The sequence below is a fragment of the Schistocerca gregaria genome, chromosome 2 (assembly GCF_023897955.1).
Source record: "Schistocerca gregaria isolate iqSchGreg1 chromosome 2, iqSchGreg1.2, whole genome shotgun sequence".
Lineage (NCBI taxonomy): Eukaryota > Metazoa > Arthropoda > Insecta > Orthoptera > Acrididae > Schistocerca > Schistocerca gregaria.
Window position 1 is genome coordinate 231,406,801 of NC_064921.1, and position 17,161 is coordinate 231,423,961.

The following is a 17,161-nucleotide window of genomic DNA, read 5'->3' on the forward strand; positions in this document are numbered from 1 at the left end:
CCGTCGCTTCAGCCCCCTTATTATGAAAAAGTGAATAGCCATACAGGCACAGGCTCATTACGTGGCCTGTACACATGCGACAGTCTGGCGAAGGAGCGAACAGTGTGCGAGCTCAAGTCGAACGCCTCGGTCGTTTGATATCGCACAGAGAGTGCACAATTTGTGTTATTGTATCTTCGAGACGCACGATGAATCAATGCGTCATGGCGAAAGAGAGCGAATTAACTGTGGCGCGACGTAGCAGGTACTCGTGGTATACCTATACCCCAAACAAATGTTGACGTTTTGATATATTTGACGACACTTTTTATCTATTCCTAACTTGTCAGCAGTGCCTTGGTGGATGGCGGTTTTGGACATGGTTTCCATCTGTACTTTTGTATACCAAAAGACATTGGAGATTTTAGAGGGTTCCAGGGAGAAATAATCTGCGGGTGGAAACCTGTGCTCGAAACGGTCATCCGGTGAGGCAGTAGTGCATCACATTCATAGGAGAGAAGGCCTTTCTGTACAGTAACTGGCGCCTTCTTCTCCACTGTCGATCGTGGCAGTCAGTCACGTCACTGGATAAGAAAAACATTGTGAGCCGTTCCGCAAACGGTCCGTCAGCACAAGCTCACGTTTTCTGCCAAAGGGGTAACCCAGTGGCAGATACTCGCGCCAATAACTTCGGCTTTCTGTAGCGTCGTTGGATGACGTTACCCGGCACAGATTCCTATCCTTGATTTGTTCCTCAAGACACCCTCTACAACTTACCGAAATTTGTCACAACATTTATGGGAGATCTATGTAAATGCTTTAGGAGACAGTCTGAGCCGCCCACACTCATTGTTTCCAGATGATTTTGACGTTTACCAGCTAGTAAAGTAATGAGAAGATCAAAAACCATTGCAAAATTACAGAAGATCTGTATGGTATGAAAAGTGTCTATTGACCCTAAAGAACGAAAAGTGTGAGATCCTCCACATGAGTACCATAGGTCCTCGGTTCAACTAAATATCTAGAGATCAAAATTACGAACAACTCAAACCCGGAACGCCACATAGATAATGTTTTGGGGAAGGCGAACCGAATCCACTAAATAGACTGCGTACACTGCGCTTATCCGTCCTCTTCTGGAGTATTGCTTTGCTGTGTGGGGGGTCCGCCGGCCGCTGTGGGCGAGCGGATCTAGGCGCTTCAATGCGGAACCACGCGGCTGCTACGGACGCAGGTTCGAATCCTGCCACGAGCGTGGATGTGTGTGATGTCCTTAGGTTAGTTAGGTTTAAGTAGTTCTAAGTCTAGGGGACTGATGGCCTCAGATGTTAAGTCCCATAGTGCTTAGAGCCATTTGAACCATTTGTGCGGGACACACGAAAACAGTGTCAAGAAGGGCAGCTCGTTTTGTTTTATTTCGAAATAGGGGAGAGTACAGCACATATATGATATGTAAGTTGTGTTGGCAGTTATTAAAACAGTGGTTTTTGATAGTGGCGAGATATTTTCTCGTAATTTCAATCACTTGCTTTGTCCTCCAAATGCCAAAATATTTTGTTGACTCCCACCTGCGTAGGGAGAAATGAGCATCGTAACAAAGTAAGATTAATCGGATCTCGCACGGAAAGATCTAGGTGTTAGTTTTTGCGACGCGCTATTCGAGAATGGAGCGGTCGGGAAAGAGTCCGAAAATGTACCCTTTTCTGGTCACTTTAGTGTGAATTGGAAAGAAATCATGTAGATGCAAAAGTAAATATAAATGTACGGATCTCTTTTTGGGGTACCAGAGCTCTTGCGGTGAAACTGTCAGCTGCCACCCAATGAAGTTTTCTGCAGCGGGAAATCTGCGTGGAAGCGGTAGGCGGAAATACGGCACAGAAATCGCGCTGGGGTGCACCTCTTGCCGGGGAAAGAGGAGTACTCTGCAGCGGTGTGCTTTCGTTAAGCCCTCCAGACTCAGTGCAGGCGTCGTCGCGGCTTTTCAGCGCGGACCCTCTAATCCACTCTCACTGCAGTCCACATTTCTGTAAATTACCTGCCTTTGCCTTTAACGCAAAGCGACGCCCAGTGGCATTACGTAGTTCGTCTTAAGACGCATGATGCCGAGATTGTTTCGCCAAACAGAAAAGGAGAATATTCGAAAAGTGTATCAACATGGTCAGGTGGAGCGGAATCTGGAAATGACAGCAGCACCTGCCTTTTCCCCGTCAGTGTTCGTTTTGTAATATTTTTATGTTTGTGATTCTTGTTAGTTAGGTGTTAACATTGCTATTGCATCTGCACAGGGCTTATCTGTTGTGAGACAGGACAAAAGCTTTAATATAAAAAAGTACCACGAAATTACTCTGTTCCCTACGATGGAATTATTATTATTATTATTCCTTTATTAACTGTTATCCACCTTACTCGCACTTTATTATGTAACTAGGTAACACACCGGCAATTGTCAGGGGTATTCCTTTTACCGATTTGCTATTATAAACGAAAACAAAAAAAAATATGAACAGCAATATATAAAAAAAATATTTCTTTGTATTCGTGAAAAGCCCTTTGAAATTATGGAGCTGTCGTACAAAGAAATTCGCTTCATGTACAAATGTGCAAGTACTATCCCGGACGGTTTCTGTACTCCGGGCGCAGCTGCTTCGCGTGTGTACAACGCGATTTTGCGATTTGGTAAACGTCTCTATGGCAACGTCTCTCCACAGCTCTATTCGCGCATGTTGTTTTCGCATAAAACAGTTTGCACTTCACAGTTGAAAACTGTCAAAAGCGCTGCTAGGTGTCAGGGATTTTCTTAAGTTGACTATACTGAAGGAGTGTCTTTGCAGTAAAGAATTAATGTATTAAAACGTCATGGAGGATGCGGTATTTTTTCACGTATCTCAGTGCTTATGACGTCATACCTCCTGATCTGTGTGTCATACAATGATATAATTTTATAGGTACATCCAGCGGCGTTTCCGGATACTGTCTGTAAAATGTTTTGCGAATAGAGTTAGCAGAAAAGAAGCAACTAATCTAAACATTATGCACAGTGCGGCAGTTCTCACACATCTTAGTTTTTATGACGTCATATCTCCTGTATTACTCGTCTGTGTGGTACGATGACAAACTTTTATAAGTGGGTTGAGCCACATATGTAGATAATTCCTGCGAAATTTATTGCAAATACAGTTAGTAACACAGTAGTCACCCATTTAAATGTCAAGGATAATGGGACGCCGCGCGGGATTAGCCGAGCGGTCTAGGGCGCTGCAGTCATGGACTGTGCGGCTGGTCCCAGCGAAGGTTCGACTCCTCCCTCGGGCGTCGGTGTGTGTGTTTATCCTTAGGATAATTTAGATTAAGTAGTGTGTAAGCTTAGGGACTGATGACCTCAGCAGTTAAGTCCCATAAGATTTCACACATATTTGATTTTTTTTTTTTGATGATGCGGCAGTTTTTCACGCATCCCATTGTTTATGACGTCATATCTACTGAACCATGATAGGTAGGTGACTCTTAGCTCCACAACGACTGTTCCCTGCCAACGAGGGATATGTGTACCAAGTTTGGTTGAAATCGGTCCTGTGGTTTAGTAGGAGTGTGGAACATACAGACACATACGTACATTTATGTCGATAGTATGTGTGGATGGATATGTGTTCACAGTATTAACGGCTTTGGCTTTCTGCCGTCATCAGATCTGTTAAAACAAAATGCAGAAATAGTAACCTGTACATTATAAGGGAAGACTGCTTTTCGAACAAGTGATAGCTTACACACTACTTAACCTAAATTATTCTACGGACAAACACACACACACACCCATGCCCGAGGGAGGACTCGAACTTCCGCCGCGATGGTTTTGAAAGACGCTAAAGTAAAAGACTGATCATATGCGAAGCAATAGATTCATGTACATTGCAGTGCGAGTAAATGTTATCACAGTGATGTGTGTCAGGAGTATTGTCAAATAAAACTGGTGGTCACGTTATGCATAGCATTTGCAAGTAGAAGTGTAGCGTAAACGCGACAGTTCTGCAACCATAGTCAGGTGTTCAGTTCGTTTTGTTGGGCAATATTTACGTGACTAACTCTTCACTTGGAAAGAAATTACTGACTGCACAAATGCGAGCTTGTTTGTGGTGTTCACCCATGCACGTCATGTAGGTACCTCAAGCAAGGCATTTTAACTGCGCCGTCACGGCACGCATATTCGCTAATGCAATTCGTCACAAATAATCCATCATAATTTGAGAACAGTGATGTCCATACCCACAACACTAGAGAGGAAAAAATTACCTTTGTTACTCATTTCTGACACCTTAGACAGCAACAAAAGTTGTTGATCATTTGCCCAGTAACATAAAATGTGAGACAGGTAGCGAAGCAAGTTTTAAATCTAACTTAAAATCATTTCTCCTGACAACTCCCATTCCTTTGACGAATTTCTACTTAAAATTTCTAATTATAAAAGTGTATTTGCATGATTGGGACTAAAATAATAATGTGTTCAGTAATATGAACAATGATAATGTATATATATCGTGTAAACTGGATCGTTCCACATCATTTTGATAAAAGAATCGTTCAGATGGCATGTAACTGGCTAACTAATTAAAGCGAACTAATGTTCTCCAGTGAGACGCATACTGGTGTGTCTCCTCCGAAAAGCACACGGCTGATTTCCTTCCTCATCTATCACATCCGAATTTGTGCTACGTCTCGCAGTGGGAGCGTTGCTTGTTCCAGGAGAAATCGAGCTCCACTCTTAAACCTCCACATTGTGTCTAAAACTCTAGGGACGTCTGTTGGCCTTCCCTCAGGAAATTCAAAATTCAGCTCTCGAAAAGAGTTGCGGTGTTGATTACTCTTAGTTATTGCAAAAGGTCTACATGTAGATGAATGACGCACGCACAGCACAGTTATCTTTTCCATTGTCAAGATATTTCTTTGTGTCGGCAGGTACACGAAGACCGTGGTGGCGTCCAGTATTACGGCGCAGAAGTACAACCCTGAGATCACGTGGACGCCCCACCAGCCGGACATGCGCATTGCAGAGCTCAGCGACCAACTGAGGCATATAAAGCAGGTAACGTGTCGACACGCCACATATGTGCGATAACGTGGTCAATAGGGTGCATTTATTACACCAACCAAGTTGATTTTATCCCTTGGAATTTTAGTACTGCTCGTTGTTCAGTAGCCTATCTCTAGCTACAAGCCACTGTCTTCTTGTTTTACATATTTTGTTCATATTTTCCAGTGCTCGTAAATTTATTTTTTGTTTGAATTTAAACCAGTCGCAGCTATTTTTAATGCCAAGTATCGGCGATTTTTGCAGCACTAGCATGCGAGGTGGCAAACAGGTAACGTTGTGACTTGCGATTACAAGACGAACCGTACGTGCCCTGCATATGACGTGGAAATGTGAATGAATTACATCCACTGAGCAGCTTACGCGATTTTCACGGTTCAGAATGCAGCACACACACACACACACACACACACACACACACACACACACACACACACACACTGTTGATCTTAAGTTCGCAAGTCGCAACCTGATCTCTTGGCCATCTCACTTACCGCGGCATGTATGCTGTAGTATACAGATAAGTTTCAGCATTAGAAAATTGTATCGAAATGCAGGAAGATTTTCAGCGGATGGGCACTTGGTGCAGGGAGTGGCAACTGACGCTTAACATAGACAAATGCAATGTATGCGAATACATAGAAAGAATAATCCTTAATAATGATTATATGATAGCAAAACAAACACTGGTAGCAGTTACTTCTGTAAAATATCTGGGAGTATGCGTACGGAACGATTTGAAGTGGAATGATCATATAAAATTATTTGTTGGTAAGGCGGGTGCCAGGTTGAGATTCATTGGGGAGAGTCCTTAGAAAATGTAGTCCATCAACAAAGGAGGTGGCTTACAAAACACTCGTTCGACCTATACTTGAGTACTGCTCATCAGTGTGGGATCCGTACCAGGTCGGGTTGACAGAGGAGACGGAGAAGACCCAAAGAAGAGCGGTGTGTTTCGCCTCAGGGTTATTTGGTAAGCGTGATAGTGTTACGGAGATGTTTAGCAAACTCAAGTGGCAGACTCTGCAAGATAGGCGCTCTGCATCGCGGTGTACCTTGTCCTGGTTTCGAGAGGGTGCGTTTCTGGATGAGGTATCGAATATATTGCTTCCCCCTACTTATACCTCTCGAGGAGATCACGAATGTAAAATTAGAGAGATTTGAGCGCGCACGTAGGTTTCGCGGCAGTCGTTCTTCCCGCGAACCATACGCGACAATGAGCTAGAAACTGCCGTCACAGCCGCTATGCGTCAGGCAGTCGTATTTCCATGGCTTCATTGCTTATGAAGTTGCAGAAGTTTTACCGTATGGCTCACAATTTTCGTTTCGGTGTGTTTCATCTAATGACAAGTAGAAAAACAGCGTTCGGGATAGTGAACTTGGTAGCCTGGAGGAGGCGAGTATGCTGTTGGTGTACACCAATGGTCTACAGAACAATGCGTGTCGTTCGCCATATGTAAATTTGCGTTACGCGCTAAGCATCCTGTGAACACCTGACGCTCTGCTCTAGGTCATCTTTGACATGTCCCTTAAGCGCAGAGACGTTTGAAGGGCTAAATATCAATTTATTTTGTTGGAGTTGTTGTTGTGGGGGAGAAGACCAGACACCGAGGTCATCGGTCTCATCGGAGTAGGGAAGGACGGGGAAGGAAATCGGCCGTGCTCTTCCAAAGGAACCATTCCGGCACTTGCCTGGAACCATTTTGGAAAATCAAGGAAAACCTAAATCAGGATGGACGGACGCGGGATTGAACCGTTGTCCTTCTGAATGCGAGTCTAGTGGCTAATCACTGCGCCACCTCACTCGATCAATTTATTTTGTCTGTTCATTCCCGTTCTTGTGCCGCCATATGTAGGCAAAAAGTACATCGAGGAGAGAATGTATTCCAACAACGCCGTAATGTCAGCCGCAAACGTTCTGCCGATGAGATATAGCGAGTCCACCAAAAGCTTTTTTATAAAAAGGGAAACGACATCCGAACTGAGCAGTAAATCGTTCTTTCCATCTGAAGTGGCTTAAGTGACTTACGCCTGGGGATAAATTAACTAGGATATTTTATATCATGTGGACACTTGCCTACAATAGGTTTGAGTAAAGACCGAAAGTTCTTGAACATAGATCTTTGAAACACACCTTCATTATGGATATTAGAAGGTCCTTAGTCTCTACACCTAGTTAACACACTGAAAGTCGTAAATTAGCCACTTAAAAAAGGCGAAAAACTTACGAATGCCTGCAATAAATTATTTATAGTAAAGAAGAAACGGGAGCAGCACGTGTTTCAACTTGTATCTGAGTATTCCTTGTGCAAATTTTCGTTTTTATTTTCAATTGTAGGGGCCTAGGTGTACCCTTTCCCCTTTTCTTATAACAGACTATTTCTCACAAAATTCTTTTTTTGGTGCAACAGAAACAAACTGAAGGTAGCATGGATAAAAAAGAAAAAAAAGCTTTGAAAACTAAAAGCAAAGCCGCAACTGCAGTGATCAGTTTTTCAGGATAACAATGAAACTTCAGCAGTTTTGAGCGGCAATTAGCAATACGGTTTAGGATAATGTAGTTCATAATTGTGCATTATTTTTAAGCCACTCGTTATAGTCAATCATTAACATAAAACTGAATATAGCTTACATTTGAAGAATATATTTTCCATAATTCCAGGTTATGTTAGTTTAGGTTACAATATTTCAAACTGGCAAATGAGTTTTTTGTATATGTTCCACTGTGCATTATTAAGAATTCTCGGCAGAGACTGTTTCCTTTACATTGTTAACAAAACTCGCCTAAAAGTCATTAATTCTTTGTATATACCATCGCACCAAACGACGTAGCCCGCTTAATGTCCCTGTAAACGATTGAACAATTTGTCAGACTTCACTAGTCTGTCAAATTATTTGGCTGTGTGCGCGTTTTTCAAACATAGATGGAGTCTGGCGTGTTTAGAGAAATTTTGATTGACGGCCTATTTAACAACACGTCGGACGTTGTTTGTGTTGATGTTTCGCCGCACATGTTAGTGAGAAAGTGTTTTCCTCGCTATATCGTGAGTTTCCGCAGTCGAGGAAACTACGATAAAAGACTATATGGATGAAAACAAAAGAGACTGGCAGATAACAGAGGGTAGGGAGGTTGCTTTTTCCCAGCTACAAATTACACACGAAGACGTTAGAAAGAAAATCAGTATTCTACGCACATACAGACGGGAGTGTAATAACGTAAAAATGGTCGAAGCTCTTCAGTTCTTCCACGGACGAAGTGTATGTTCCCATGTTGTGGTACTTCAATGAAGTTCAATTAGATTTTCATGGGTACATTTATCTCTCAATTTCAACCATTCCCTGTATCAGCGTCTTGTTTTCCGTTTCTTCCTGACACACAGTGCTAATGTCAGTGCATGAAACGCTTTGATTGCATTGATAACTACTCTCGCTAGTGTCACACAGGTTTAATTTGATAAACTGTTTGAGTACGTCTGCACGCTTGTTTGACAAATCCGTGGGTAAAACACAGAGAATTTGACAAAAAAGTTTGATCGCTTACAGAGGCTTTAAACGAATAAAGTCAGATACACTCTACCTCACTTCATTTAGTGCTGGTTTTACGATCCTCTTTTACATTCCTTTCCGTAATAATCACTTCAGCATCAGTGTGCTTTTACATCACATTTGTGTATCATATTTCAACAAACTGTTTCTATAAAGTTTACGTGGCTGCTTTAATGTTTGACCATTAAGATACGACAGTATGCTCATTCTCTCCCGACGAATACGGCACTGTTTGGTTCCCAGTTTGCACTGTTAAGCACGGCAGGATCAGGCTTTCCCTGTGACAGATATCGAACGAACTCAGAGATGCGCTGTCAAGGATCGTGCAACAGAAATGCTCCGGGATATTAGATGGAAATCACTGGAAAAAAGACTACGTATATCCCGCGAAAGCCTGTTGCATAAATTTAAAGAACATCTAAAAGAAGAGGTCTGTGCGACCATTATGCTGCCACCATCGCATGTATCGCGTAGAGATTCTCTGAAGAAGCTGAGAGAGATTAGTTCACGGACAGAGGCACACAGTCAATTTTCTCTTGCTCTGTATGCGAATGGAACAAAAGCGAAAATCGACAGTACTGGTACGAAGTACCCACAGTCACGCACTGTAGACTGGCCTGTGGAGTATACAGTGTGTCCCAGGAGGAATGGTCAATATTTAGGGACATGACAGGAACGAGATTATTCGAAGCAAAAAAGTCTAGTAAATGCGGGCTCTAAGCTGCGTACCTGGAAAGCTATGAGCACTAGTTCATCTTCCATACTGTGAAACAAACTTGTTCTACTTCAAGCTCTTCAATTTCAATATTTTATGAGTGGGTAGTATGGGCCAAAACAAGAAAAACTGTTCACTAATCATGGGCATAAAGTGCATGCCTTAAGAGCTATGAGCTCTCTTCCATCTCCACTTCTGTGAAACACAGCTCTTCTGCTGAACAAATGCCCACAGCTCTTAAGTGGTGCTTTTTAGAGCCTATGTTTAGTAGACTTTTTTGCTTTCTGTCATATCCCTGAATATTGATAATTCTTCCTGGGACATCGCGATGGTGAAAGAAATGAGAAATTGTTTGCTTTAGTTTTTCCGTTTCGTGAAAATAATAATAGCACCCTGGTCAGTTGCTCAGTTTTAATGTAAAGAACGGGGATTTTTTATTCTTTTGGAAAGAAGTTTATTTATTCGTCTACATCAATGTTATCCCCTTCAAAACAGTCCCTATTACATGTTACACATTTTGACAACGCTTATTTCCCTAAACCCCAAAACACTTCTGGAACTTGATCCTTGGAATAGCCATTAGCTCCCTCGGAGATGCGTTTTTAATCTCAGCTAAGCTTGTAACACGACAGCCTTTTAAATATTGCTTTAATTTTGAGAACAGAAAAAAAGACACATGGGACCGCGTCTAGCGAATACGGCGGTTGGAGCATCATTACAGAATTGTTTTAAGACAATAAATCGCGAATAAACAAAGAATTATGGGCAGGTGCATTATCGTGGTAAAAAAAACATGAATTGTTTCACCACAAGTGGTTTGCTCGACGAAAACGACATTGAACTTGTAATTAGTATCCCCCTTTGATTGTTCCACCTTGTGGCAAGGACACATGGAACACTATTTCATTAAACGTATCCTATTTAGATCCCACTTGTCAAATTTGTTTTGGTCTTAAAGTCCATTGGGACAATCGAACCTTAGTTACGATGTCATATCGGTAAACCAACGTTTCGTCACATCTTATGAATCATTTCAACAGTTCTGCATCACTGTTGATTCCATCTAGCGACCTCTGAGCTAAGAACTCATCGCTATTTTATTTCTGTTCGGAACTAAACAATTTAGGAATAGATTTTATGTCAGGCACTTCCTACCCATAATATCCAACAAAATTTCATACCCATAACATTCAACAAAATTTCATGACATGGGTAGTCTGATACACCAGAATCACCGGCTCCCTCTCTGATTGTGAAACGGTGATCGTTCACATTGATTTCTTAAATTTTACTACGATTTAATCGGTTGATGATATGCTGGGAAGCACAGGGCGCTTAACGCCTTCACTGTCTTCCTCGAGACGCATATACACTCGTCAATTCTTGTCTAGCAGGCTTATCAAAATCAATATTTAACATTTCTAAAACTTTGCTGCACTTCACTCTGTACTTGCAGAAGAACTTACTACAAATTCTACGATACTTTTTCACACAAAATAAATAACTAGAGGAACTGTAATTCACCTACAAAGTTTTCTCGGCGTGCTTACTACAAAGAACACAAGAACAATTAGAACACAAAATTAGTGAATACCAGGCATGCTTCCGGCATGCACAAAACAAATCTCCAATCTGAAAACAATTCTAAAATAAAAAACCATGAGGAGTACTTCAATCATTTGCATTTTCATAGATTTCAGGAAAGCATATGATTCTGTTGACCGACAGTCCTTGTCCAACATCTTAGACGACTCGATACTCGATCCAAAAACACTACGACCAATCAGGCAGAAACTGGATGGTACAACATCGAATTTTCATGGGTGAAATCTTTGACCTGTTCTTGATCAAAACTGGAGTACGCTAAGGAGATGAATTATCGCCAATATTGTTCAACCTACTGCTGGATAAAGTAATGAGGGAATCGAAAAAAGGACTGAAAATCCGAGAACATTGGGAACCAACACGACTGGACAAAATAGAAATATCAAAGCTAGCTTTAGCAAACGACTTTTCCACACTCTCTGACAGCGAAACAACAACTAAGCAAATAGAAATACTGAAAGAATGTTCAGAAAAAGTTGGCTTGCAAATCTCTTTCCAGAAGTTAGTTTTCTTCCGCTCAAAAAAAGTACGGCAAGATAAAAGAGAGTTACACATTTCAGATATCTGGATGATATCCTCGAAGCTACAGGAGGAGAAAAGATCTCACAGAAGGCTCGACTACAAAATATGAAGAGAGCTTACGGCAGAAGACATATATGTAATAAGAAATGCATGTCCATTCAAGCAAAGATCAGACACTACAACACAACAATCAACCCTGAAATACTAAGTGAGACACTAACACTTCATAGGGAGAACGACATGGAAAGCATAGTGAAGGAAAAAGTCAAAATCATTGGACAAATTCTCGGCACAAAACTGACAGAAGATGGATACAGATTACACCCTAGGGAAACAACAGAGGAGATGGCAAACTTAGCAGCAAATGTCGGAAAAAGAAAGTTAAGCTTCTACAGACACATCAGCAGGCAACCACCAAGCAGACTCACCAACAGAATTCTGACATACGTACAAGGTGTCAAGTCAAAAGTAACATGGATCACAGAAGTTAAACTTGACCTAGAGAAAGCACAAATCTATCCAATGGAAACTGAAGACAGAAACATATACAGAGACAAGATATACAAATGGAACGTTAGGTCAGGAAATGAAGCCCCAAAGAAACCGGGGACAAAGTGGACTGAGGATTAAAAGAGTATCCATGGAGAAAAAATGAGAGAATCGTGCCTCAAATGAGGCAGAATGCTTTGCGTGCTCTAACAGGGTCTCGACGCAAATAATAATAATAATAATAATAAATAATAAATAATAATAATCACCAATACCAGAAAAACACAAACAATCTTTTTGACAGCTGAGAAGAGATCAAATACCCGATGTGGTTGACACTGTACACATACATTCCTGATATGTTTACCTACACAACAACGAAAAGGTCAAACTAAATTACAAAATTCTCGTTATTTTTTGAACGCATCTCATACATACAGCCGAAGTTACTAGTGGCGCAAAAGTACTTCAATTTTATGATAGCCTTATTATTCGTAAAAAGCACACTCAATAAACTATGCGAACAATGCGAATATATGAAAACTGTAGTATTCTTCAGCATTTACGAGAGCAAGCAACATGATTACAGGGTCACAGTAGTTTGTATAAAGGTCCTTCTGTGCGTGTTCTTTGTAAACGGGTTTACCAAAGGTTAAACTTAAGATGGCAGAATAAGTTTTGAAACTCATCTGCACATTTATATATTCGTACTGTAGACACACGATCAGACAGTTTTGACACGTCTCTTCATTCACCCATGTTCAGAAAAAACAGAACACCTTGAACGGCTAGACATAGGTCAATCATATTCACAGTTCATGTATATTATTATGTTCTGCAGAAATGATTAACATTTGAAGCTTCGCGGGTTCAATAACAATATAGATATCGCGGCGTAACACCACTCACCGGTAAAGCCCCGCATGTGGCAATAAACCGAAGGTAACGGATCAGCGTGACTTGAGCAGACGTGCTGGATGCCTCGCAGAAGTAAGCACGAACCGTACAGTCGGATTAGTGAGTTTGAAAGAGGGCGCATTATTGGTAAGAGAAAAGTGATGCTTCCATCCGGGAAATTGCTGCTGTTGTGGAACGAAGTGTTTCGGCAGTGCAACCGGTGTGTGCAGAATGATTCACGGAAGGCCGTAGAACACGTCGACGTGGGTCAGGTCGCACCACCCAGACCATTTCGACCATTTCAGGACAGATCTGCGTCCTCCTCGGATCTGGTACAACAATATAACAGTGTAACACATCGTACATTCTCAGGGGTGACAGTCTGTCGCCATTTATTACGGCATTGGTTACGTGCGCTTCGTTCACTTCTCCGCCTATCTTTGACGTATGTGTAGAAACATGCACGACGGCAGTGGTGTGTGGAAGACATCACTGGAGACAGAAGGGCATCAGATAGTGTTTTCAGACGAATCCAGGTTCTGTTGGTTTGAAAATGATGGCCGCATTCTGGTTCGCCTCAGACAGGGGGAGCGGCATCACAGTGACTGCATAGTTGATGCATGTCCAGGGCACTATGACCAGTGTAACGTGCGTGAATGACACGCTGCGGCCTGTAGCCATACTCTTTCTGCACAACACCCCAACACCATTTTTCAGGAAGACAATGCACAACCACATGTTGCTGCCAAACATGTGCCTTCTTGGTGTCACAGGATGTCAGCCTTTTGCCCTGGCCCGTCAGGTCATCAGAGGTATCGCCAATCGAAAACGTGTGTGATATGGTGAAATGACAGGTGGAGCGTTGTGACCCAGTGCCAACCACCACATATGAACTTTAGAACCAGATGAATGCAGCATGGATGACTTACCACAGGACGCCATTCGCGCCTTATACGCGTCGATGCCATCACACATGGAACAAGTCAGGCCCATGCCTACTAGGCAACAGGAGCAACAGGACACGTTCTGAACCGAAGTGACTGAAATGCTAATCATTTCTGCAGAACACACTAACTTACATGTATTGTGAATATGAACGTCCTCTCTCTAGCCATCAAGCTAATCTGTTCCTTTTATCCGAACATCAGTGTAGTAGCCTCAGTGTGTATAAAAGACAAGAGATTATACAAGGGTGAGTCAAATGAAGACCTTAAATATTTTTTAAAATATTATTTATTGTGCAGAAGTGGTACAAAGCTGTATCAGTTTTCAATATAATCTCCCCCACGCTCAATGCAAGTCCTCCAGCGCTTACAAAGTGCATAAATTCCTTCAGAAATTTTTTTTTGATAGTGCGCAGAACTACTCACGCACCGCGTTGGCGTACCTCTTCATAAGAACGGAACTTCTTTCCTCCCATTGCGTCTTTGAGTGGTCCAAACATATGGTAATCACTTGGGGTAAGGTCTGGTGAGTATGGTGGAGGAGGAAGACACTCAACATGCAGGTCTGTGATTGTTGCAACTGCAATCCACGTCGCTTTGATTTGATTGCAGGCCGCAGATGATATTTTAGGAGATCTGTGTATGATGCGCTGGTGACAGTGGTCCCTCTAGGCATATAATGCTTCAAAATGACTCCTTTTTTGTCCCAAAAGAGAGTCAGCATAACCTTCTGTGCTGATGGTTCTGTTCGAAACTTCCTTGGTTTTGGTGATGAGGAATGGCGCCATTCCTTGCTCGCTCTCTTCGTTTCCAGTTGGTGAAAGTGAACTCAGGTTTTGTCCCCAGTAACGATTCTTGCAAGGAAGCTAACACCTTCTCGTTCAAAGTGCCGTAGAAATTCTTCACAAGCATCAACACGTTGTTCTCTCATTTCAGGAGTCAGCTGCCGTGGCACCCATCTTGCAGACACTTTGTGAAACTGGAGCACATCATGCACAATGTGGTGTGCTGACCCATGACTAATCTGTAAAAATGCTGCGACGTCATTCAGTGTCACTCGGCGGTTTTCCTTCACTATGGCTTCAACTGCTGCAATGTTCTGTGGAGTCACAAGTCGTTGTGCCTGGCCGGGGTGAGGAGCATCTTCCACTGAAGTCACACCATTTGCGAACTTCCTACTCCATTCGTAGACTTGCTGCTGTGACAAACATGCATCACCGTACTGAACCTTCATTCGTCGATGAGTTTCAGTGGGTTTCACACCTTCACTACGCAAAAACCGAATAACAGAACGCTGTTCTTCCCTGGTGCAAGTCGCAAGAGGGGCGGCCATCTTCATACTGATACTGCGACGGTATGTGTGCATCTGCACTATGCTGCCACCTACAGGCCATTCTGCACGCTGTTTGTAGCACGCTTACCAACTTACAGGATAGCGGTGCAAAATTTCGATTTGTTATTACAATTTTAAGGGTTTCAAAAATGGTTCAAATGGCTCTGAGCACTGTGGGACTTAACATCTGAGGTTATCAGTCCCCTAGAACTTGGAACTACTTAAACCTAACTAACCTAAGGACATCACACACATCCATGCCCGAGGCAGGATTCATTTGACTCACCCTCGTATTTAACTATTTACTTGTTACAACAGTGGTTTCTTCTTGCTGAGTGAACTGAATTAATAAAAATTAACGGTGGCAGGTTGTTTTAATGTTAGGACTAATGTTCATATGTTGATGAGATGATGGTTCAAAATTCGAAGAGTGTAGTGCTGTTCCCGCGGTGACCGTAGGCTCCACGCGGCACAGCAGAGTCAGCAAGGCTGCCTGCGGAACAGGCGCACGCGCCGAGATGACACCATAGTTTCGACCCGGCTTACAAAGGGCAAAGTCTATGCTGCACTATTTTTCTGCACCGGTGACATGGACGAAGTTAGAGATTTGCTCACTACCCTTCGTCCTGTCACGCATTCAGGGAGCTACATGCCCCTGAAGAGCGAAGTGGAGAGTCAACAGGAGGTCAACTGGAGACTCAGCATGTCTAGTATTTTCGGGACCGATACTCTGCCAGCTAGTACAACGAGGGACTCCCGCCCACGACACTTATCGCTCAGAGAATGGGCTTCTTGGAAGTGTCACTTAACCTGACTAGGACCCGCTACAACGTTATTACTAGCCGAACACTGTATCTGACGGCGGTGCTCTTCGGAAGAGAGTTAAATACTGCGTATACTTTATTCAGTAGAAACTCTTGTGAAGTCTTACTCAGAACAGATATAAAATCCATTTTCTCTGTGTACTCACTTATTACTTTAAAAACGTCATTGCCTTTAGTAGTTCAGGGAATTCCCTTGCACCAGAGGTACTGTTAAGCTATGTTTCCTTCAGCAACGAAACGAATAAAAGAAACGAGCTGAGCCAGGCCACTCACATCATCAGATTCATCTAGATGAACTGCAAATATTAAATTTGTTTCACGAACTCTAGTTCTAACAGAATGTTCAATGTTTTATACATATTTTGAATACGACTTCCAAGGCTTTTTTTTTTCTTTAACATCTCGTTCATACTCAGGCCCAAACACTGTTTTCAGTATAACACAGAAAGCAAATACCTCAGCTACAAGATCTTTCTGAGAAACCTTGAATTTCTTAGTATGCATTGGACTCTGCTGATTCTTCTCTTCTAGGATTTCTGGAAATAGTCAAAACTTTTAACTTGTAAACGTCTGTAGTTGATTAGTTTATTTGGGAGAGAGGACCAAACATCGAAGACATCAGTCACATTGGATTAGGGAAGGATGGCAAAGGAAGTCGGTCGTGACCTTTCAAAACCATCCCGTCGTTTGCCTCAAGCGATTTAGGGAAATCACGGAAAACCGGAATCAAGTTGGGAGGACAGTGTGCTACCCACTGCGCCATCTCGATCGGTAAAACGTCGGTGTTTAGTAGAAATATGGCGTAGCAATTTCTTCGTACCGCTCTTGCACTGAAAAGTTTTATTCCACATGTCACGCACTCCGGTGCAGGATATCTGTCATTTTCACACCACGTGAACGCCATTTTTAAGTATTCTTCATTAGGCAGCCTCATTTTTGTGTTCCTGCTACTGCATGATGACACGGAACAAGCAGAATTTCGGACGCACTGTTTGAGTGTTGAAACTTCCTGGCAGTTAACACTGTGTGCCGGACCGAGACTCGAACTCGGGACCTTTGCCTTTCCCGGACAAGTGCTCTACCATCTGAACTACCCAAGCACGACTCACGCCCCGTCCTCACAGCTTTTACTTCTGCCAGTACCTCGTCTCCTACCTTCCGAACTTTACAGAAGCTGCGGACCTTGCAGAACTAGCACTCATGAAAGAAAGGAAATTGCGGAGA

General features: G+C 42.5%; 1 protein-coding gene across 1 annotated transcript in view; it reads left to right on the top strand.

Moving 5' to 3' along the window:
• The window catches only part of LOC126336752 (division abnormally delayed protein-like), a 504,185-nt gene that overhangs the window by 475,929 nt on the left and 11,095 nt on the right, over window positions 1–17,161 (top strand). The window contains exon 7 of the mRNA XM_050000755.1: window positions 4,930–5,056. Coding sequence (XP_049856712.1) covers window positions 4,930–5,056 — 127 coding nt within the window. The remainder of the gene's footprint in view (window positions 1–4,929; window positions 5,057–17,161) is intronic.